Source organism: Perca fluviatilis, chromosome 19 (assembly GCF_010015445.1).
Source record: "Perca fluviatilis chromosome 19, GENO_Pfluv_1.0, whole genome shotgun sequence".
In the NCBI taxonomy this organism is placed as follows: Eukaryota; Metazoa; Chordata; class Actinopteri; order Perciformes; family Percidae; genus Perca; species Perca fluviatilis.
In genome coordinates this window covers 13,259,727-13,283,330 of record NC_053130.1, presented here as the reverse complement: position 1 = coordinate 13,283,330, position 23,604 = coordinate 13,259,727, and the positions used below count along the sequence as shown (strand labels likewise).

At 39.5% G+C, this 23,604-nt stretch overlaps 3 protein-coding genes across 5 annotated transcripts in view; 2 read left to right on the top strand and 1 right to left on the bottom strand.

The window, feature by feature from the left end:
- Positions 1 to 11,301, top strand: part of rgs7a (regulator of G protein signaling 7a) — a 60,708-nt gene extending 49,407 nt beyond the window's left edge. The window contains exons 5-18 of one of the 2 annotated variants that reach the window (XM_039783353.1): positions 1,055 to 1,161; positions 2,052 to 2,103; positions 2,942 to 3,006; positions 3,302 to 3,378; positions 3,611 to 3,692; positions 4,708 to 4,782; positions 4,942 to 5,040; positions 5,787 to 5,848; positions 6,296 to 6,406; positions 6,551 to 6,676; positions 8,815 to 9,001; positions 9,393 to 9,482; positions 10,685 to 10,721; positions 10,966 to 11,301. In XM_039783353.1, coding sequence (XP_039639287.1) covers positions 1,055 to 1,161; positions 2,052 to 2,103; positions 2,942 to 3,006; positions 3,302 to 3,378; positions 3,611 to 3,692; positions 4,708 to 4,782; positions 4,942 to 5,040; positions 5,787 to 5,848; positions 6,296 to 6,406; positions 6,551 to 6,676; positions 8,815 to 9,001; positions 9,393 to 9,482; positions 10,685 to 10,705 — 1,154 coding nt within the window. In that variant the 3' untranslated portion in view covers positions 10,706 to 10,721; positions 10,966 to 11,301. Of the gene's footprint in view, positions 1 to 1,054; positions 1,162 to 2,051; positions 2,104 to 2,941; positions 3,007 to 3,301; positions 3,379 to 3,610; positions 3,693 to 4,707; positions 4,783 to 4,941; positions 5,041 to 5,786; positions 5,849 to 6,295; positions 6,407 to 6,550; positions 6,677 to 8,814; positions 9,002 to 9,392; positions 9,483 to 10,684; positions 10,722 to 10,960 lie in introns of both variants that reach the window. The other variant, XM_039783351.1, reaches the window with a different exon arrangement.
- A 1,369-nt stretch (positions 11,302 to 12,670) lies between these two features.
- On the top strand, positions 12,671 to 19,831 carry grem2a (gremlin 2, DAN family BMP antagonist a). Its single transcript, XM_039783354.1, has 2 exons — positions 12,671 to 13,112; positions 18,465 to 19,831. The coding sequence occupies exon 2, from the start codon at positions 18,466 to 18,468 to the stop codon at positions 19,042 to 19,044; it is 579 nt and encodes a 192-aa protein (XP_039639288.1). The 5' UTR covers positions 12,671 to 13,112; position 18,465; the 3' UTR covers positions 19,045 to 19,831.
- A 74-nt stretch (positions 19,832 to 19,905) lies between these two features.
- The window catches only part of LOC120547728 (formin-2), a 53,928-nt gene continuing 50,229 nt past the window's right edge, over positions 19,906 to 23,604 (bottom strand). For both annotated transcript variants that reach the window (XM_039783350.1, XM_039783349.1), the window contains exons 16-18: positions 22,148 to 22,297; positions 21,119 to 21,200; positions 19,906 to 20,907 (exon numbers count right to left, since the gene is read on the bottom strand). In XM_039783350.1, the coding sequence (XP_039639284.1) occupies positions 20,881 to 20,907; positions 21,119 to 21,200; positions 22,148 to 22,297 (259 nt within the window). In that variant the 3' untranslated portion in view covers positions 19,906 to 20,880. The remainder of the gene's footprint in view (positions 20,908 to 21,118; positions 21,201 to 22,147; positions 22,298 to 23,604) is intronic.

The window sequence follows — 23,604 nt, the reverse complement described above, 5'->3', positions numbered from 1 at the left end:
ATGAGTTCCGTCTTACTGTCTGAAGATGGGCTAATCAGCGAGACCTCCCGTTGTGCTGTTTGGTTGGATCGGAGACCTGCCTATTCTTCTATTAGAGCAGCAATTTCTTATTCAGGTCCATGGTGTTCATTCTGGACATTTTGTCAAAGATGAATTTAAAGGTGAATAAAGTTAAATATCTTGTGTGACACTAAACACAGTATGCCGCCTGAGGATCTGTGATGAGGAACTATTGATTGCAGGATAATCAAATAGTCTTCTTTAATTGAAAGAGTGGGATCCCAAAGCAGGTTTATCTTTTAATGCCTCAGTATAAACTGAATAAAGATAAATCAGAATTTATATTACGTGCCTTATTATCCTGATCCTTAAAGCTTATTCGTTCTTTTGCGGAGAGTTAGATGATGAGGTTGATACCACTCTCATATCAGTTTACATAAGGCTACATAAGACAGCAGCAAGCAGCCGCTTAGCTTAGCACAATGACTGGAAATGAGGAAACAGCTTGGCTCTGTCAAATGATAACAAAATCCACCCAGCAGCACCTGAAGCTCACAGAATTACATACATATCTAATTGGCCTAATCTCTACAAAAACTGAAGTGGAAAAACAACAACAATTTGACGTGTTATGGGAGGTTTGGTGTCAGACTTCTTTCCCCACAAGCAAGCAAATAAGCATATTTTGTCAATCTATTCCTTTAAACCTGAAAATGCCAAACTATTACTAGAAAAGTAACATTTTTAGGCTTGAGATGAAATCCAAATTAAAGATCTATAATTTTTCAGTTCTTACTATATACTCACTCTTTTAAAATGTTTTTTATTAACACATTTCCTTCAGAGCACAGAATAGCCATATCATATCTGCAGGACAGTTGAATTAAACTTGTGAAAGACAAAACCTTCCTGCCCACACAGTATGTATTTGTGACTGTTTTATATACATGAAGATAAAGTTGTGCTGTTGAACAATATTACTGGGAAAACTGAATACACCTGTACCTGGAGTACACCAAGTTGTAAATGGACTTTATGTCTGTGTTTTTTCCAGTGGAGGCTCTTCACCTAGGAACTCTGATGGCTGCACATGGTTACTTCTTCCCCATCTCAGACCACGTCCTCACTCTCAAAGATGATGGCACTTTCTATAGGTTTCAGGTAAGAATAGTAATAGTAATGCTCCGATTCTTATTTGTCTTGAAGGATCTCTATTAGTCTCTATTATTATTAGTAGCAGTACAATTACGGTAATGTTTAAAAAAGACTACTGAAGAAGATACCCTTCACACGGATCATTTTTAAACAGGCTATACCATATATGTCATCACAAAAACTGACAGACAGAATTGAATGATACAGGTTTGCCGGAGATTTTATAGAGAAAAATTACAAATATATTCTGTATTGTCATTTTATATAAAACATCTATAGCTCATTCCTTGCTGTTGAAAATAAATTACAAAAATCCCTTTACACATGACAAATTTCCAACTCTAAAAGCTGCAGTCATGATAAATCTTTCAAAGTGCCTCTGTGTGATATGCTGAGTCAAAACAGTGATTAGGAGTTGCTCCATAATTCTCCATAATACAGGTTCCTGAAAATAACAAAAAACACATCACTCTGAATGTCAATAGTGGGATTGACAGTTTAAGTGATTTTGCACCCAGCGAGCTCCCGTGAGTGTGCAGCACAGAACTAACTGAAGTTAATCAATGCCTGAGGCTGTTTGTGTTGTGTGTAGCAGGCTTCACATTGCTCTTTAGGTGTAATCGGTTTTCATCTGAAGCCAGGCCAGTCCATACAGTGATGCCTGAGGAGGGTTAAGATTCATGCTGGTGTCTGCTCTCAGTGCTCGCTGAAAGGAGCTTATGTGCTTTAGATGTTATGCTGAGCCCATTATACAACAAAATGTTTTATTGTGACAGATGCAGGGCTGTGTGTGTGTGCCCACATTGCATGACAGTGCACACTTTGATTCAAAACACAGTGTGGTTAGCTGAACTCTTTCAAAGTTTTGTTTCTTAATTACCTGTTTTTCCCTTTAGACTCCATACTTTTGGCCATCAAACTGCTGGGAACCAGAAAACACAGACTATGGTGAGAGAGCTGTTCTGGTCTTATATGTGAAAAAGGGGACTGAGTACCCAAAATGCTAGAATGAATAGCTGTGGATGCGGGGAGGGGCCCATAGAAAATGCATATCTACAGGACCCAGGATTTAGTGCTACGCCCCTGCTCTGACTGATACAGACTGATTACAGTGAAGGAAACCAAGGATATATTTGTATGCATGCAACTGTTGTGAACATTTGGCTGAAGGTTTTACTGGTGATACAGGGATGAGCTTTTCAATGTTTACAGCAGAGCGGAGATAAACACGTTGATAATGCCAAAAATGATTTGAGCAAATAGCAACACAGCCTTGCAGGTCTTTCATTTGTTGCTTGAGTTATAGGACGAGGAAAAGGGCTAATGCTCGCTGTGAGAATAATCCTGTGAGTGCTAGGGGAAGTTAGAGTGTCTCAGATGAAACAACTGATTGACATGAATGATGCCCCTTAATGAAAACAGTGTAATGGCATAATGAAGCTTCCACATAATGGTCAGTTAACAAAAGGATGAAGGGATGATGATAGTACAGAAAGAGATCAAAATCAGCCCCCCCCACACACACACACACACACACACACGCACACGCACACACCACACACACACACACACACACACACACACACACACACACACACACACACACACACACACACACTGTAACAGGCGCTCAGAAACCATGCACAGCCAATGACCTTTGTGATTTGCAGGCCAGTTTAAATGTGCAGTTGAGAGGATTAAATGAGTAAATGCAGGGCCACTTAAGGCTGTTAAAACCCAGCTGTGATCCCTCTATTGCCAATCTCTCTGTCTCTCTGTCTCTTAGCTGTTTACCTCTGCAAAAGAACAATGCAAAATAAAGCACGTCTGGAGCTTGCAGACTATGAAGCGGTAAGTGAAAGAGATCGTTTAGTGTCAGCACTTCCCTCTTCACATATCTGTTCATACTGACACTGAGGACATTTCTTTTCCTGTGTGCCACTGCATCATTTGTAACTTTCCTTTCACCTAAGCTATTAAATGAATCACTGGGTTACTCAGGGGCTTTTCTCATTGTATGTGAGCAGGGACCATTAAAGATGGTGTACAGCCGTGCACTGAACACATCATGCGCAGTAAACATAATCAGCCCAGATCCCTCAAAAACCTTTTATTCCCCATTTATTGTTCTTTGTTTTACTTGCAGGAGAGCTTAGCAAGGCTACAGAGAGCTTTCGCCAGGAAATGGGAGTTCATTTTTATGCAAGCAGAAGCACAAGCGAAGTAGGTTTCTATAAGAACCACACACGCATTGAGCCATTATGAGTGAGTCCTCTTACACCCTCATTCTGACATGAATTAAAGTGGTTTACTACAACTTGCCTGTAATTACCAGCACACAACTTCACAGATGACCTGCACATTAAAGATGTGATGGAGTGAATGCATCGTACGTGTGTTGGAATAAGCTACGTGCTCTGTAAAAACAGCTCTGAGCTCCCTTTTTGTTCCTCAGAGTGGATAAGAAAAGAGACAAAATTGAGAGGAAAATTCTCGACAGTCAGGAAAGAGCATTCTGGGACGTGCACAGACCAGTGGTGAGTGAAATTACTGATGTTGTCGTCATCGTCACCTTTGCTGTTACCGATATCATTGCTGACACTATCAACATCATCTTAATTGTTCCTGCAAAAGTGAATGATATTGAAAAAGTAATTCCACACTGATCACTCTGCACCACACACACACAGAATCAAAATGACATACTGTAGATATAATTTATGCTCTCTGGGCTATTTTAATCCATCCCACACATTTCAAGGCAGTGGCGATGCATCAAGCTGTTTGACAAAGAAACAATGTTTTGAAAATGTTATGCACTTCATGTAATGTATACATAAGCTAATGCATGAATGGTGTAAAGAGGTGAACACACTGTAAATGTTCCCGCGTGTATTCCTCTGCCATACACATTAAATGCCACATCAATAACTGTCATAACACATCAGCTTCACTGCTGCTCTTTACCTTGTTTATACATACTTGTTTAGCATTAGCATTTATTTTCCCCCTGAGGTTAAAGGGTCTCCTATGCTGTGTTTCTCTGAAAGCCACTGCTCCATGCTTAATTGGAAAATAAGTTTAATTTATGCGTCCTACGCGAGCAACATAATCAATATTAATTCAAATTTCACAGTGATGGTGTCAAGCTTCTCAGCCCTGTGTTTCTGGAAGAGACCTAGATTAGGCCACTTGTTCAATCATCCAGAATTTGCACACTAAGACTCTGATTTTCCGCTGGTTTACTAGTTTTGCTGGAATTGGCACCTTCCATGTTTAATTAACCAGCATCTGACACACTGTCCCAGAGACGTCTCAAAATCACTTCCCTCCCCAGCCAAACATATTGGATTTGATTACCTTAAACTCATATTATGGTGTCAAAATTGCACCTTCACAGTTTGTGGCAGAGCTATGCTAGAGGGCAACGCATAAACAGCTGAAGTTGTAATAATTAAATATTAATTATTACAACAATTATTACAACAAATTATTAATTATTAATTAAATATAAGCTGAATTAACTCAATTTCCTCCTCACTCTTCTTATAGCCAGGATGTGTGAATACAACAGAAGTTGACATAAAGAAGTCATCCAGAATGAAAAATCCCCACAAAACCAGAAAGGTACAGTAGATTTTCTCATTAATACACCTTTCTTTTAAGGTCAGGGTTGATATTTACACTGTAACACAGACATAAACAGCAGGCTTAATCTTCCTTGCTGTGATTGTCAGCAGCTATAAGGCTATTACTAGTATTTTAACATGTTTTTTGTCGCCTCAGTCTGTGTATGGGCTGCAGAATGATATCCGTACCCACAGCCCAACCCACACCCCCGCCCCAGAGGCCAAGCAGCCTACAGAAGAAGAACTGCAGGAACAGGTTAGACCTGCAGGTGGCGCTCTACTATTAAAGATAGGATTTTTGACGATTTAAAGTCAATGTTAGCATAGTCTATATCCACGACGTTCCATTTCCGGGATTGCATGTTGCCGCAGAAAATTCCGCTGGATTTCACTCCTTTCGTTTCCTTCCACTTTCTTTGTGTTGGTGTTTTAAACTTAGGTGGATTTATGAGGACTATGGTTAACTGCTCCTCAGATCTCTGCAGGGTTAATCAAGACAGTTACCTCGACTATCTGTCCAATATAAGTTTTCTGTTGCACGACTACAACAACTTTTGAATGTAGGTCACACGTTCAAACAAAACAAGTTTCTTCCCGAGGCTATTTTGCAGCAGCGCCCTGGCTCTGCTCGGCGTTTAGCACCGCCCAAGATGATTGTGATTGGTTTAATGAAATGGCAATAAACCGGAGCAACCGGAATTCTGTGTGGACTAGCCAGACCCTCCTCCGCAGCGCTGTGGAGGAAGGTCTGGCAAAGCGAGACTAATGCTACCACTGAAATTGTAATTGTAGTTCTTATTTGTCATCTGTAACTTTATAGTTAGTTTTTGGTATGCAATAATTGCATTGAGTATCCTTAGGTGTACATAATTAAGTACAATGTAATACAGTTTTAAGTGCACACATAAAGTAAAATAATAAAAATTATGTACTTGCAAACTGCAATTTCTTGTGAATTTGTGGCGACTGATGTATGCTAATTGTTATCTGCTATGATTTCAGATCACATTTTGGCAATTACAATTAGACAGGCATCGACTGAAAATGTCCAAAGTGGCGGAGAGGTGAGCGGTGTTATTTGTGTCTTTATTCAGTTTAGCCATTGATTTGTTTATTGAGCCTTTAAACGGTCTAACATGGTGTGGAGTTAAGAGCTCAGATGACCTTGGAGAATGATTGGGCCCAGACAATTCCTTTAGTGGGTGTCAGCGCTGACGATACCAGATACTGGATGGCACACAAAGTGTTGATTTGTCATTTCCTTCACTTACAAGAGAGGAGCATTCAGCAAAGAGTTCTCTAGGGCCAGTCCCTCTTTTCTGGCTTTCAATCTAAAATCCATGCCTTTCGTTAATTAAATCTTACAAATAGACAACTCATTCATAATGACTCACAGAAAGGTATGGAGCAGATGTGATAACTAGATTATAATATATGTCAAATTTCCACCAGTGATACAGATTCCTGTCATTAATACTGCATGATTTCTTTGTTTCTCCTCAAAAAAACAGTTTGCTGGCCTACACAGAGCAGTACGTCGAATATGACCCCTTCCTCACGCCTTCAGATCCATCCAATCCATGGATCTCAGATGATGCCACACTCTGGGAGCTTGAAGCCAGGTGCATGGGTGCATGTCTCCAGAGAAAGAGCAAAATAGATATTTATATGGATACTTACATTAGTTGATATATTTGTATGCGTTTTGTTGCACACATACTGCATCAGTGAAAGATAAGTTATATGTTTTGTGTGTCCTCCTCCAGTAAGGAGCCAGGCCAGCAGAGGGTAAAGAGGTGGGCTTTCGGCATCGATGAGGTTCTCAAAGATCCAGTGGGGAGAGAGCAGTTCCTCAAGTTCCTGGAGTCTGAGTTCAGCTCAGAGAATCTCAGGTACTCACCAACATGCATGCATACACACACACTGACACACACACACACACACACACACACACACACACACACACACACACACACACACACACACACACGCACACACACGACACACACACACACATGCACACACATGAAAACACACACATCACACACACACACACACAAAATACTGCGATGAAAAAAAGCATTTTGTTTCTAAATTGATTATAATTTTAAAAACGAAAGGATGTTTTACTGCCATGTTTACTGATGCAAATACATTTTTTACACCCTAATTTGTATAGTTTAATCTATAGCAATTCATCAAATTTAATAAGATGATCACGTTTAATATGTAATATCTGCAAAGCAAGTACCTACAGCTGTCAAATAAGTGTAGTACAAAGTACATTTGTCTATAGAAATACGCAGGTGAAGTACCTAAATAAATAATTAATAATATATTAATAATAATAATACATGTAATTAAGTACAGTATTTGAGTAAATGTACTTACTTTCTACCGCTTTGGATTAGTCAACATAGCTGGTAAGATAGCAGGATCTAATCATGTGTTTTGTTTTGAATTACGGACTGTGCCTTTATCTGTAATTGTTTCATGCTGAATTACAACCCTTACAGCTGCCTGAACCTTTGCAAATTGTACCTTCAACTACAAACTTTAAAAAGCCTAAAATAAATGGTTAACCTTTGTGGGACCAACTTTTGTTCCCACATGGGTCTCCACAATGTGATTGTGTGAACAGATATTTGTCCCCATGAATGCACACGTAAGAGACTGTGGGGGATTTAAAGCTAAAAACTATCCCTGTTATTAATGGGGCCATCGTTTATTCCATGTGTACAAGCAGGGGTGTCGGACTGGGGGGAAAAAGGGGACTGAGTACCCAGGGCCCTCATGTGAGGAGGGCCCAAAAATATGCTAGAACGAATAGCTGTGGATGCGGGGAGGGGCCCATAGAAAATTCTTTTCTACAGCGCCCAGAATGTTGTGCTATGCCCCTGTGTAAAAGTAACCTTCAGTTAAATTGTTTAATCAAAGCAAAGAGGGCAGTGGATAGATAAATAGATAGATAGATAGATAGATAGATAGATAGATAGATAGATAGATAGATAGATATTTATTGATCCCAAAAAATGGGAAATAACGGTGTTGCAGCCGCAAAATATAAGACACACAGCACACATACAGAGTATACATTAAATAATAGGAAACAATATACATGAAAAAATAATAGAATGCTACACAAGCAATATTTAAAATATATACAATTTGGAAATGCATCTTTTTTAAATGCGCAACTTTAGCTGTGGCTAGAAAAACACAGGTGGGCAGGAATATTATGTTAACAGATGATTTTTCATCTGTATATCCAGTTTCACCCCCCCTCTCTAAAATTACAGCAAAAGCAAACAAACAGCTCCTCCAAGCACTAATCAGCTGATTAAGGGGATCCAGCCCACCGGATGGAGCACCTTTGTCTTTATTCATGGTAACAGGAATACTGCAGAGTATCAAAGCATGGAAACAGCTTACAGTAATATGAGTAGAGCACCACTGTGCAGGATAGCTCCCCTGCTCCCTCTGATGGTACATGTCTGTATTGTTTCTGCCCAAAGCTGATCATTTGGTCAGTTTAATTGAATTATGATTTAATATCTCAGTCAGTTGAGCATCGTTTTATTTTTCCTATAATTGAACAGATGTATCACTAACAATTAGCATGCTGCTATTCATGTACATATTAACCCTTTCAAACTTAACTTTTTAAAATGTAACTTGCTGTATGGTGCTGAAACTGTCCAGTATTGCAATTTGTCCGTGCTGAGGTGTCCCTGACAAAGGCAAACACTTAAATTCTTCCTGTTAGTTCTACTTGCCATGTATCTTTTTCTCCTGACAAGATAATGGACCAAATTCCTTGATGTAGTATGTGTAAAATGGAAAAAAAGGATGCTCTTAAAAGGAATAATTCAATTATTGGAGATTATTTTCATAAACAAAATGTGTGCATAAATACTGATTTACATAGTTTCCAGTACATGCATACAGTTACATAAAGTTTACTATTACCTGTGCCACTTCCTTTTTGTGGTCCAGAGCTACTGTATTTACCGTTAATTTTGGTCTGTAGGTTCTGGCTAGCGGTCCAGGAACTAAAGAAACGTCCCATCAGAGAAGTTCCAACCCGGGTTCAGGAGATCTGGCAGGAGTTTCTGGCCCCCGGAGCACCCAGTGCCATCAATGTGGACTCCAAGAGCTACGACAAAACCACCCAGAATGTCAAAGATCCTGGACGCTACGCTTTTGAGGATGCACAGGTGCAAATGATAAAAATACATTAAATCACATCAATACATTTCTGTAGCGGCTTATTTCCAATTTTACACTGTACATAAGAATAAAATGTTCAACTTTTGAATGGAATGTTGGTTGTTATCTATAACTGTATTGTACACAACTGCATTGTAATATCCTCACCCCTGGCAATTCATGAAACAATCAATCAACCAATCAACCAACCAATCAATCAATCAATCAATCAAACAATCAATCAATCAATCAATCAATCAATCAATCAATCAATCAATCAATCAATCACAACTTTGTTTTGGTGGGCAGTGGAATAATGCATTTTATATTTTCAATTCAGCACAATGTGTTTTCTGGGCTTTTGATACATTATTTTCATTATTTGTGTTTCTACATCAGGAACACATCTACAAGTTGATGAAGAGTGATTCTTACAGCCGTTTTATCCGCTCCAGTGCCTACCAGGAGTTATTACAGGCCAAGAAGAAGGTAAAAAACGCATGCCGTCTTAGTTAGAAAATAAGATCAAACTAAGACGGCACTTCATGCTTACAACATTTGGTTTTGTTTGCACATACACTGACTCTTAAGTGATGCTAAAACCTGCCCTCCTTGCACCTACAGTCACGCATTTTCAAAGTCTGTTAAATCACACTTTGAGCTCAGCTCTTTAAGTCCATTCCCGGTAATCTGTTTACATCCAAAACAAGCATGCACCTTTGCTATTGCACTCACCTGTAGTGACATATATTTTGCTATAGGGGCAGGGTTGATATAATTCTGCTCAGTAAATAAATACAGGTATTTTAGCCCATTAATGGGTAGAACATCATGGTATATTTAAAACATTATGAGGATCCCAATGGATTTGTGTTTATGTTCCTTTTAGTCACAGTTTGCTTTCCACTAACTCCCAAACAAAAGCTGGTCTGTCTTGAGCTGCAGAGTTGAATGTGGATTTCACACTCCAAGCAAGTCCTTGAAATTAGATGCAGTCATTTGTGATAATGCCAAAAATCTTTCCTAATGCAGGTTCCAGTATATGTCTCCCACGAAAATGTACTTTGTCTGAAATGGATATAAACTTCCTGAATACAGAGATGTATGTGGCAGAGTTGCCTAAACGTGCAATCCAGGTCAAACCAAAGAATATGTCGAACAAAATGGCATCTCATGTTGGCCTTATCAATTAGGGGCAGATTGAGTGAATATAACATATTACCGTTATGTGCTTCAGGTGTGCATAATAAAGTAGCTGATCAGGTCTTCTTTTAAAACCATTATGCATACCAGAGAGTCTCAGAGGGTGTCATAACAGGATGAATCATTATTTAGTTAAACAGGTGTATTTATGTGTTTAAAACTGCTCTGTCTCATGCCTCCTACACTTCCTCCACCTTACATTCTGGCAAATAAGATGTTGCTATTATAGCTTGGATCTTTTTATATACAAATCAAAAATATAATGTGAATGCAGCACATTGGAAGTGAAGCGATTCTTTTTAAATAGCTTTATAATGATTTAGTACTCTTTCTCTATTCTGTTTTCGAGGTAGGCTGAACTAAAAGTACAGTTCTTGTCTATATGACTTGCAAACTGTTATTCTATATATTATAATTTATACATGGCCCCCTGAATCCTCTGTATGGTAAAAATACTTCACTTAATGTGTCCTTTTTTGTCCCCTCAGAAAAGTAAGAACTTGTTCTGAAGGCTCTCGCTTCCAGGTAATGTCTGATACATACAGGTTTTAAATATACTATAATTAATGTAAAATTTTCATTGAGCTCAAACGCTAAATTTGCACAGCGCATACAATGAAAAATGTGCAATTCCAGCATCATGTCTGTGGCTGCTCATATTGTTATTCAACCAGAAAATAAATTCTCTCATATTCACATTTACATATTGACTTCTTTCTCTTTTTTCCACCTGTCTGTTTCGCCTTTTTTCTCTTCTTTCACAGCGCAGGGGAAAGCACTAGGACCCAAGAGGCTGACCAGTCGTGTGCCATCATGCTAAAATCAATGCCATCTCTCTCTCTGGGACATGGAGAGGGGGGACCATATCATCTCTTCATCATTATTGTCTGTCCATCCACTCTTGGCTCAGCCGGGCGATGAGCTGGACCGTCTGTTCGTCTGTTGTCCACCGGATGTTGCATGTCCATGGAGAGGATGTTCCTTCTTCTCTCTCCTCTTACAGTACATGATGTATTTCCAGTAATCTAGGAAAGGAGGCACTGCTGGACTTGTGAGGACACTGACAGACTGGCGAGATGAAAATAATTAAAGAATATCGAATCCAGTGTTCCAGTTCTTTCCATCGTAACTGCTGGATCAGATCCCCCTCTCTCACTTCCAGCTAAACCAATGATGTCAGAGAGAGAAAGAAAAAGAAGAAAAACACATAGAAAAAATATATCAAATGACAGCTTTAACTGATAAATCTAACCAATATCATCGCTTTTCATGATCTGAGGTCACAGATACTTTGTCATGCTATGGGAAGTGTTGTGCAGAATGAATATACAATATATATACATATATATATTATGATTTTTATTATTATTATGAATATTTATGGTGTATTTATTTTGCTTTGCATTATTTTATTGCACTAAAATAATAAGCACATATGGTTTTCCTTGCACTTTTAAAGTCACATTCAAAATTACAAAAAGTATGTCTCGTCTTATGTAGAACATAATTCTTTGTTATTCTCTCCTGCATTTATTTTTATACCATATTTAAAGACACTTTTACTTACTTGTATTATTAAAGTTGGCCCTCTATCTGTTACTATGGCCTGGGTTTGTATTTCTTTGAACTTTTTGAACACAAAGTTCCACTTCAGTAATGAAGACTTGCGTAGCATTCACTCTGCAGGGTTAAAAGAATCCAGTAACAGTGCTTGAATATTGCACTTTTGCTTTCTGCCACTAGAGGGTGTTCAAATATATCCTACAGTATGGATCTGCCTCATTTTAGCAACCAGCTCCTCCTCAACACAGATGCACCATAGTACTGCAGATAAATGAAGTTTTGTCATGCAAAAGTGCCATCATCCTCTGGTCTGCTGAAGCAGTTTTTGTTCAGACTGTACCCATCTGAGGTTTTGCAGGGTCTGTTGATGTTTCAGCTCTTTGATGGCAGAAGTGACAGTCAGTGTTTTCAGTCTCAGTGCCCAGTGGTCAGCACAAAACAGACAAACATTATTGTCTCACTTGCATCAAGGAATGTGAATTGTGGCATTTTTTTTCAAAGCACCCTGTTAGTGTGTCTGAGTACAAGCATATAATGATTTAAGGATTGGGGATTATGGGTTGTTATGTGATGTGGTCAAAGTGCCAATGAGAGAGGATCATTTATGTTTTTTTGTAGGAGATCATTGTTTCTTCACAATTTTGTCCTTTATTGTCCATGTTGACAAAATGTCATCCACCTCTTAAAAATGTAAAAGTAAACATCAAACACAGGGGAAGAGGGGAAGAAAAACTACAATGGAAAAAGAAGACAAAGGAAAAGTCATTTTGATAGGTTTGATATATCATGGATGTGTGGGCATTACAATAAAATATATCGGAGAAAAATGTCAATAGACAGAGAGAGACAGACACAGGGAAAGACAGACTTAAATGAAAGAAGTGAAGCTTGGTTAGATTCACACAATGACCAATAGAATAAACCCTCCCAGTCTTGAGGAGGGAAGGGGGTGGTGGGGATTCAAACTAAGGCAGGCTTTACAGTGAGTCAAACACTCTCAAAGACAGTCGACAGACAGTCTCCACAGCACGGAGCTTTGGGCTTACTGTGACTGAGACCTGGAGATTCTTTCTTAATCCTAAAAGCAAAAAGACTAATAACAGAAAGTTAGACTGAGAGAGAAAGTAAGGAAAGAAACTAAACTTTTCCAGGGAGATGTAAAACTGATCGTGTCCAACACGTTGAAACTTTAGTTGGGAGAAAAGAGGAGCAAGGACAAGCCTGAGGATACTACTGATTATGTTGCCATGGAAACCGAAACCTGGAAGCGGACGCAAGGACCACTGAAGGTGGACAACCTCCCTTGACTGCATCCTCGACACATAACTGTCCCGCTGCGCCCTGTGGTGAGAGGTGCATAAACCATTCTTTATGCTTTACTGCTATAACACTTAATACTTTATCACATTATTTAAGAGTGAAACTGTTTTTCAAACGTTTGACCAGTTTCAAGAACTTTGTAAGGGTGTTTTAAAAATGTCACAAACAATAACAAATAGCATACACTAATTACAAATGAATACCATGTCATTCAAGAAAGTTCTTGATGCAAGATGAAACACATGGACATATAAATTACCCCACTACATTAAAAATAAATAAATCCAAATTCCAAAATACAATAATAAATAAATGCTTTGATGATGGACATTCTTTGCAGTGGATGTGAGGAAACAGTGATTATATACAGTACGTGATAGTACCATGTACCATTTGGATGTACTGAGAAAAGTGTACGTAAATGAGTGCTGGTTCGACATATCCCATGTGAGCGCTTTGGACAAGTGGGCAGTAAGTAAGAGACTGACGAGTCTTGGAATGAGCGCAGAACCATGTAATTCGACCAGCAGTAGTTGTACAGCTTTTCAGTTTTTCTGCCAGCAGTGAGGGATTGATTCCCACTGGGGCCACCCATAGTAAAAATATACGCCTTCAAGGTACTGTAAGGTGTTCAGGATAAAAGTGTCTACTTAATTACTATAATTAGTGGCTGGAGGTTCCAGGGAATTAGTGTTGTGAGTGATAGAATTAGTGAGTGATGACAGCATGTTGTACTGTGCATCTCAGTTAGTTTAAGATTCAGTTTAGTTTTTCCAGTGAATATGAAAAAGAGAGAATGAGAGATAATGATGTTAATGTAATCCTTTTTCTTCATGTACAAATGATCTTATTTTATCTGTCTATTCCTGTGTACAGGTGTATATCCTTTTGTGTGAGTCTGTTCACTTTTGTATCATTAATGTATTTGTGTGTAGTCATGTGTGTACTGATGTGTATCCAAGCATATGTGTGTGTGTGTGTGTGTGTGTGTCTGTATTACAGTATGCGTGCGGTGAATGGTGGGGAGTTTGCCTTCTGATCCTTCTTACAGCTCTGGTGACTGCACCACCTTGTACAGTCCGCTCTGATGTCAAAGTGGATTTAGCACACAGATTACAGTTTCTTTACCAACAGAAAACACCTTATTATAAGCCTCTAAAGATAGTAAAACTGGTATTTAATAGAAGCCTCAACCACATTCTAAACAAGTGAAGTTTCCGCTTTACACATAAACAGATACTAAGAAAACGTAATGCTGCATTTTAGCCAGTTCTGGGAATTTTGTTCTGTTAAAATTAAGCTTAAACAACAGAACATTCACCTTGCTGATGCGCCACGCATTGCAAACTCATGCTGTGCAGCCAAATGTTCAAACCCACAGAACAAGAATATTTCTATTTGATGGAATGGTGAAGCCATAAAAATAGTATTTGGCTCAGAGACATCATTCCTAAACATATATAGCATCAAAAAGATCTTGAACAAGCTGATACAGAATATGTGATAAATCAGATTCTGTCAGACAACGTGAAATAAGGCCATTTTAGCAACCTTAAAGGGGAAGCAAAAGGGGAAAGTTGCATGTTAAGGGATTAAACAAACTAATTCCACTTTAAGTGCAAAAGAAGGTGGTGTTAATCACTGAATTTAAGTAGTGTCATCCTGACCTGGAATGAGAAACCCTGCACTATCATAGCATCTCTAATTGTCTCTCAACCTCCACTAAAGCACTTAATGTTGATGAGGCGAAAGAGTTGCCTTACATTCTTGCCAGTACTTAGCTTGAAAAGCATTATATATGGGCTGCTAGTCATTATCAAGATGGATTGTGGTGACAAATGGCTGCCCAAACTGCCTAAAGCAGCCTCCTGGCAATGTTGGCATTAGACACATTTAAACAGTAAAGCCCCAAACTGACCCCCCCCCCCCCACACACACACACACACAACTGTTAATGAGCCAACAGCCGAGCATAGTTTGGGAAAATAGAATCCGCAAATGCAGATAATGACATGGTTCCTCTTTGTGTAATTGGCTTCAAGTGAAAACATTTCATTTACCTCTTTTTCCCTCTTTATATCCTGTGTATGTGTGTGTGAGTCTGTCTGTGTGTGTGCACGTGTGTGTGGTCATGTGTGCGTGTGTGCTACCCTTGTGTGATTGAGGTTTGAGCTGCACGGTGAATTAAATGCGGTTCTACTGTAATTAACTGCATTTACCAGTCTGTGTATGAGACTTTCTGACGCACCAATAATTGAGGCATCAGGTTTTGTTTGTTTTAACCTGCCTTTGAAGACATGCTGGGAAGATGTTTCACAAGGTTTAGAGGAAGTACATCTGTGTGCACAAATGTGAAAGTCTTGAAAGGATTCTTGTTGCTTTTTTTAAATTATCAAACAACTGAAAATCTGAAATGTAGAAATATTTTGCATCTTGGCTGGAAATTTTCATGACTAATTTTGTTTTTCATTTCACTTCATTTTTTCACCACAAAAAAAGAGCCATTGTTATCCAGAGAAAATTACCATGGTACTATAATGCCATTCTAAAAAACAAAACATAAGTTCCCACTGACGATAATAGTTGTTTTCAAAAAGGATTGTGTCTTGCTCAGCAGTCTCTCTGGTATTTGTTTCTGGTATTTGTAATTTCATTAGAGGTCTGAAATTTGGAACCAAGGTCTGCCACAGTTCAGTGAAGCATTTCCCCCAAGTATTTGTGGTTCTGGTAAAACATAAAGCTGTGTTTGTGGACAATATTAGTGTTTAGCAGACAGAAAGGTCCGGTTCAGTTATGCCTTAACATTAACACACAAAACCACAGTCTCCTTCCGTCTCCGCAACTCTCTGATGATTAGTGCTGTGCATCAGGGAGAGACAGACAGATTGAGTGACAGAGAGAGACAGATCGGGAAGGAAAGAAATGAAAAGACATACAGTTGTGGGAGGAGGGTATATACTGTGCATGAAGCCCAAGTGGTGTTGGTTTTGTTTCCCAGTAGGTCATCTGTCCCAAACTCCAACATCTTTTCAGCCCCTTTCCTTCTATCTCCTAACCCCAACCACTAACCACCTCAGGGGCTCCCCCCGAAACCCCCAAATCCTACCCCAAAACCGCAATTTGTCTTGCTGCAGAGATTGATGAGGATAGCTTAGCAGGGCCGGTACTATCATACTTAGGCAGAGAGTGGAGAGGGAGTGCTGCTGCTCGGTGTATAGGCCATCCGTCATGCCCTATGTACACAGTCGGTCAGGTCATCCCTCAAAAGTCCCCGGGGCTTTGCAGACTGTAGCTCACTAGAGTCACAGGGTGCCTCTTTAAATGATGGACAGCAGGAGAACAGGAAAACAGAGAACAAGAGCCTGCACACAGAAGCAGAGGCTGTTCCCCTGATCAGGGGTTCATGCATTTAAATACACAGTCAGCAGGAATGAGATGGAGCAGCTAAAGATAAATGAGACTGTGTTGTATATGGACGGTAGATCACTGGAAGATGGAGTGGGGTCATGACTACCTGACGCAGTAGGTGGTGGAAGGACCCAGTGGGAGTCTTCGGTTTAGTTATTCTAACCTTATGATGGGTGTGCATTGGCGTGTGTGCTGGCTTGTACGTGTATGAAAAAATATGAAGACAGAAGAAGAAGCACGGCTCTGAGATGCAGTTTCCATCCTTGAGGAATTCACACTCAGGAAAATCACAGGAACATCACAGGATTTACATTATATATATATATATATATATATATATATATATATATATATATATATATATATATATATATATATATATATATACATATTCCCTGTGATGTTCTCATTAAAAAATAATTTCAAAATGCATTTGTGTTTTAGACATCCTCAGATAGAAAAACCAAATATCAACAATAGACTTGATTGTAAGTTTAGAGCGCATCCGATTTCTTGGCAGAGTGTACACACAAACAAAAAACAAGAGATCAGATTTGCACAAGAAAGCAAAGTCAAGTAGATCTTCTGTGTCTATGTAACTCCAACATATATCTCATGATATGCTATAAAAAAAGTCTGGTTAGAATTCAAACTACATTTCTGCTAGATGGTCAAACTTACGTGAAGTGCTGCTGGGATAGTGATATACAGACTTGTGCTTGTGCATCTCGGACAGAGCTTCCATGAACTCAAGGGTCAAGGGCAGAAAAAAGGAGGCAAAAAACAAAGTGGATTATGATAAAGTAATTTGTTCCATGTCAGAGTGAGTTGCAGGTCCAGGAAAGAAGGAAAGGGAACATACAATTTTGCACAGCAAAGAAGAGTCTGTTAATAGTAGCAGCCAATGGCCTTGAGGCAGTTTGGTTCTCTGTCAGAATTTCTGACTTGATGTCATGCAATGCTTGTCAAGAGCAACATCTGCTGAAAAGATGCTTGAGTGATGGTCAAAAATGTGCAGGCGCAAATGCTGACAGCATGCACACGGGTGGATACTCAATCCTGAATGGCAGAGAAATAATTTCTCTAGATCATGCTTTCTTTCTTTTTACATTATTGTGTCGTCCTTTGGGTCCCGGTGACCTTAGTGCTTTTTTTGTACAGCATTCTGGTCAGCTTAAGCTGTGTTTAAATGTGCTCTAGAAATAAACTTTACTTACTTACTTTACAAGAGACAGGGTTCAGAGAGCAATTCTCAACAAAGTAAACGGAAGGACATAACCTTTGTGTTGTCCTTCGGGTCACCAGGAGCCGAAGGACAACACAAGGGTTATGGTGATTATGGACACTCGTGGACACTGGGTCAATCTTAGTTCAGTTTGCTCCATAGGATATCACCAAAGAGTAGAAGAGTGGACTCCCAAAGGGTACTGTAGATTTCCCCAACTCTTCCCCTAATAACATGCAGATGGGCCTCTCTAATGCCTGTTTACATATCTGCGGCATAGTTCATGACTAAAGTAAGCAAAGCCCTAATTATTTTACCCGGCGACGGGACCAATAAAATCAACTTCCCCTTCTCGTTATGGGTGTTTAAGTGTATACTTTGATGGCAGGGTTTTGTTTATTTTTGGAAGAGTTGCGTAGCTGAGAGGAAAGCAAATAGAAGTAATGACACAGAGATGCTGACAAATGGGGGCCCTGGTGATGGATTCATTTCCTCAATGATGCCAGGAAGGCTGGACAGCAAAGGTGGTTCAACATGAATGAGTATTTACACAATTGCAACCATGATTGGCAATATTGATATTATGTTTGCAATCGTCTGACTGTCATATACTGCATTAATTAGTGTTACACCAGCTTCCGTGTCAATCAGTTTACATAAGATTCTGTTTATGTGATAACAGATTTATTCTTCAGAAAACATTTTCTGTGTAGAAATGTAATGCATAGTAATGCGCCTCTCTCTTTTTGCAGAATGCTGTGGAGAATAACTATCCCAGTCATACTGGCTGGGGTGCTCTGCATCACCGCAGAGACCAAAAAGCACCGGCCCCAGGGATCCATCCCGTCCCCGTACAAGACCAAAGGGAACCTGTCCTCAGAACGTCACCACCGGCTATTGCAGCAGAAACCAGAGGTGCTATCCTCCAGCCGCGAGGCCTTGGTAGTGACAGAGCGCCGCTACCTCCGCAGAGACTGGTGCAAGACCCAACCTCTCCGTCAGACAGTCAGTGAAGAGGGCTGCCGCAGCCGCACTGTGGTCAACCGTTTTTGCTACGGTCAATGCAACTCCTTCTACATCCCCCGCCATATGGGCCCCAGCTCGGGTCAGGCCCAGAATCGAGGCCAAGCCTCAGGCTCTGGAAGGAAAGGTCACAACAAGGCCCAGGAGCCGTTCCAGTCCTGCTCCTTCTGCAGGCCACACCGCATCACACAGCTCACAGTGGAGCTAGACTGCCCAGACCTGCAGCCCCCTTTCAGACACCGTAAGGTGCCGAGGGTCAAACAGTGTCGCTGCATGTCTGTGGATGTGAGCGGCCACGGGAAACTGTGAAGAGGGACTTGAAAGGTCATCATATGAATATTGTAAAAGACAGAAATTTACAAACTTTGCCAAAGAAGGACTGGCTTCAAGTTGAACTATTCTGCATCGTGTTGTACAAATAATGGAACTGGTAGCAGCCGGTCTAGCAGCCATGTTGGCAAGCTGATGCTGTTGAAAGAAACGGATTGAAGAGGCTGTGCAAAAGATGCAGATATTGAAGCAGCCAAATTTCAACATTACACAAGTTTGTCCTCCCTGTTATTTCAGAAAGTTTATATCTACCTGGCTATTTGTACATTTGTCACTAGACTCAAACAAGAGTTTAAAACTACACAACATTATAGATACTGATAATTGAGTGTCTTAAAGTAATTAAAGTAACTGTAGTAATAGTGTGACCCCTTTAATTTTTTTCCGTAATGTGTTTTCCTGCAGGTGGATCTACAGTAATTACAAAGTTAGCCAGCAATGCTTTTTTTCCTGTACGAGATGTGACTGTGTTTTACAAGTATTGTATCTGTTGTCCTGTATCTTTTCCTTAACTTCTACAATGTCCCAAATGATACACAAGTTGATGTCAAGGAAAATATTCCAAGACACATGAAGCAACACAGCAATGAGCCTGGCTGTATATTGTACATGTGCCACAACTCTACTAGCCAGTAGGAAAAACATACTGCAGCATGTGTAATGGAGGTGCAATGCAATATATACAGTATATATAAATATTTTATGTATGTGTGCAAGTACCTGTATGTCTGTGAAAAGTATATTAAATCTATTTCATATAAAACAACAATGGTGTTTAGAGTACATGTCGTTCTGTACCATTTAATATCACAGTTGGACAAATGATAAACAGGACTTTAATTAAAAAAAATTGTCATTTCTTTTATTCAATAAATATATTTTTTCATGGTCACCGGTATTCAATCAAAACTTGTTGGTATTGCACATGAACGTCACATGGTCCTATTGCTCCATATGCATATGGGAGTTCACACTCACATAGTAGGAAAGGCAAAACTGTAAGAATGTTCTTAAAACATAAAGCAAGTTCACGATACTGCATAATAAAAATAATAGCAGGTCTATATCAGATCACAGGTACAGTATCCATAGCCTCTCTGGATAAAAAGCCATAATAAACCACAATAGAGGAGCTGCTGTATGTAAAACACATGTATAATTATCATTAGGTTCTAAAAACAAACTAAATTTCACATTTTTCAGCCTATGTAAAACAGATTTATCTTCTTTACATGTAACATTTCATTTCAGATGATAGGTCTCATTTAACCCCTCCACTGTGCAATAAGGCACTTTCTGTCTGGCAGGCGATCCATACCTACCTTGTAGAAGTGTTATAAAATTCTGTGCTTTTCACCATTAGGGAGACATAAAGAGGAAGTGTTTATTCCTACCTATGAACTAGGCTTGGAAATTGCAGTAAAAAAAGAAAATAGGCTACATATGGCTTAAAAAAAAAATGGAGAAAGCTTGGATATAGTGTTGCTACAAATTTTAGGTGCACTGACAGCACTGAGCATTTTCTGGCATATGACTCAATTACATTTAATCATCTCAGCTTAAGGATGTCTTTTGGTAGAAATATTTAATTTAATTATAAGAGTGGTATGAATGGGTGGCTGAAAATGTAATTTTTCATTTCACTTTTAAACAATATAATATCCACTTTGAACTAACTCACACAAAACATATCTAACTCAATTGAAAACATATACCGGAAGGAAATAAATGTAAAAATGACTGATGAGTCATGTTAGATTGTACAAACGGTGCTTGTGCAATAGGCTGGGTGATGATAATTTTCCATTCTCTGCCTCAGATCTTCTGACCCAGCTTTGCTTTCTGTGAAATAAAAAACAGGCCTGAGTTATTTACAGCTGGCAGCACTGGCACTCATGAGTGTTGTTACTTTATCACCCTGACAAGTGTTTGGAAGGAGAAGACAATTTGCACCAAGGGAAGAAAAAAGAAGAGAGGGCCGGTACTGCTGGAGCTAAAAATCAAATAAAGATGAGACCATATAGTAACTGTGTCAAGAAGTGTAAAGACGTACTATTCCAGTTGCATGTTTGGGTTTCACGTTGTAGGAAGCCTTTTCCTTGGCTTGTTTGAAGCACTCTTCAGCCATTTTGACCCTGAAAAACACCAGTAATAACCATGAGTCATCCTATGGAGACCTCAAAAGCACATAACTGGACTCATTCACACTGCTGCTGAAATTAACTATAAAAAAAGACAGATGGAGTAAAAAAAAAAAAAAAAAAAAAAGTTTGGGTCATCCAGACTATGGTCATGTGGTATTTGGACGCAATGATGTCGGTTTGTCGAAGGGCCAGTCCTACTACTTTGGAATGACTCACTCTGCTGCACAGAGAAAGCCAGCAGTGTCACTACTCATTTGTGCTTTTAAAAGACAAATAATCAGCATGTTGGCATTGACTCAGTACAAGTTATACTAACGGACATCATCTTGCCTCTAATCATTACATGGGTACTGTGTGTGCCAGTGTTGCATGTTTGCATATCCATACAAGTGAGGATTTATATCTACTGTATAGTTCCACTGGAGTCTTACAGGAAAACCAGCAGAGAGAGAGAGAATTGTGATGATTGCCTACGGCAAAGAGCAAAGAGTTAATGCTTTCAAATTTGTTTTATTCTTTCCTACTGAACAAGCAAAGCTTGTGACATTTTTGCTTCTCTTACAAATACATATCACAATTCAATCTTCATTTGGCATAATGGACCAATTTGCTTTTTGTTGACATATGCAGCAGTATCTTTATATTCATCAAACCACTGGAAGCTAACTGGATGCTGCATGTGTTCTTTTGATTACTGGGGTGAGGACAACGATTTGGGTCATTTAACCTCTTTTCCCTTCATAAATTTGAATGAATCTGATAGGATCTTCAGTGAACACGAGATGGACTGCAAGTTTCACTTGGGGAAAATTCTACCCTCCCTGAAGAGACAGACAGATTTGATTTTAGGACAACAGGTTCAAGTGTCCATTCAGAAGAAGATGCATCAAGTATAATGTCACATTCTGAAACAGGAAACTTGTCATCATAATTCTCACCGCTCCTGTAACATCAGCTTATTCTGCTTCTTCCACTGGTCTTTGAAATCTGTAGAAAACTCATGCCAAATGGAGAAGAAAGTGTTGGGAGAGACCTCTTTCTCTCCCGCCTTGGGTTTAACCGAGAAGGACACGCTCAACTCCAAGAAGCTGAGGAGAGAGAACAAAAACATTACTTCAAGACCACTACTATTACAACATGAGATTACAGAAACCTACACAGATTGTTGTGAAACAACAAAGAAAAGCAAATATGCAAAATATGAAACTTAATCTTGGAATAATATGCTTTTTCAGAGATTTAATAGTAGAGTAAAATAAAACAAATAATGATAACTGTGCACTTCAGAAAAGAACAGCGCACACTAAAATGGAATTACTGCCTCTAAGGCCACGTCCACACGTACCAAAACAATCTTTTTTTTCCCGTCTTCCCTGGCATCGTTTCAAGGATATTTGAGTCCAAACGGATCCATTTGTAAATGACTCCATACGTTACTTCATATTCCAGGCCTATAGGTGGCGTAGTTTCTGCTACAGAAATTCACCAAAAACGGAGAAGAAGAGGCGAAGCATGGCTTAAAGCTTACGCGCTGTATAAAAACAGACAGTAGAAGAAGACACCAAACACAAGAAGAACCCTAATAGGCTCAATATCTTTTCCAGCGGGAACACAAGTATGTAGTCCGCCATTGTTGTTGTTATGAGACGTGGTCACGGGATAAGAGGTCGAAGGCTAGAGGTCGAGGGGTGTGGCGATGACATCATCGATACGCAAGTATGCGGCTTTGCCGTCCAAACGAAGACGCAAGGCCGACGTTTTCACATTTTTTCACCCTGGGACCAGGTTTCAAAAAAAGCGCATCTTCAGGCAATGCGTTTACAGGATTCGTTTGGACAGGCCAAAATGATGCAAAACGTGCGTTTACACCAAAAAGCGTTTCCGTGTGGATGGCCCCTAAAGCAGCACAGTCAGTTTGTCTTTGACAGATTAACTTCCAGGACTAAAATAAAACATATCTCATATACAGTGTTTAGCTTTGTTACTCCTCTCCCTGTTGTGATTAAATCTCTACCGTATGTAAGATTGTGTACATAAACACATACTGCACAGTATATGTAAGCATGGGTGGAGGAAAGAGAGGAAGGGAAAATAAGTCCACAACATAGTGACAAAGACAGATCCAGCCAAAGCAATGGGTGCATACGGCAGGGGATGAAACATGTTAAAGTGTTAAATGTGGTGGCCATTTGCAGTGGATCAATACAGTGGACAGGTTGGAATCTCTTTGTTTGGAGTGTGCTATAGGAACACATTCCTATCCAGCAGTAACAGAAGCCTGGAGCCAAGGCTGTCTACTCTCGTTCTGCTTAGATAAACAACACAGACACCGCACAGGGGGCCTCCCGTCTACTGAAGGCCTGGCATGATGGCCTGCACCTTCCGTGTAACTGAA

Bases quoted from the DNA above. Each gene is read 5' to 3' on its own strand.
- grem2a (XM_039783354.1), top strand. From the start codon at position 18,466: ATGCTGTGGAGAATAACTATCCCAGTCATACTGGCTGGGGTGCTCTGC.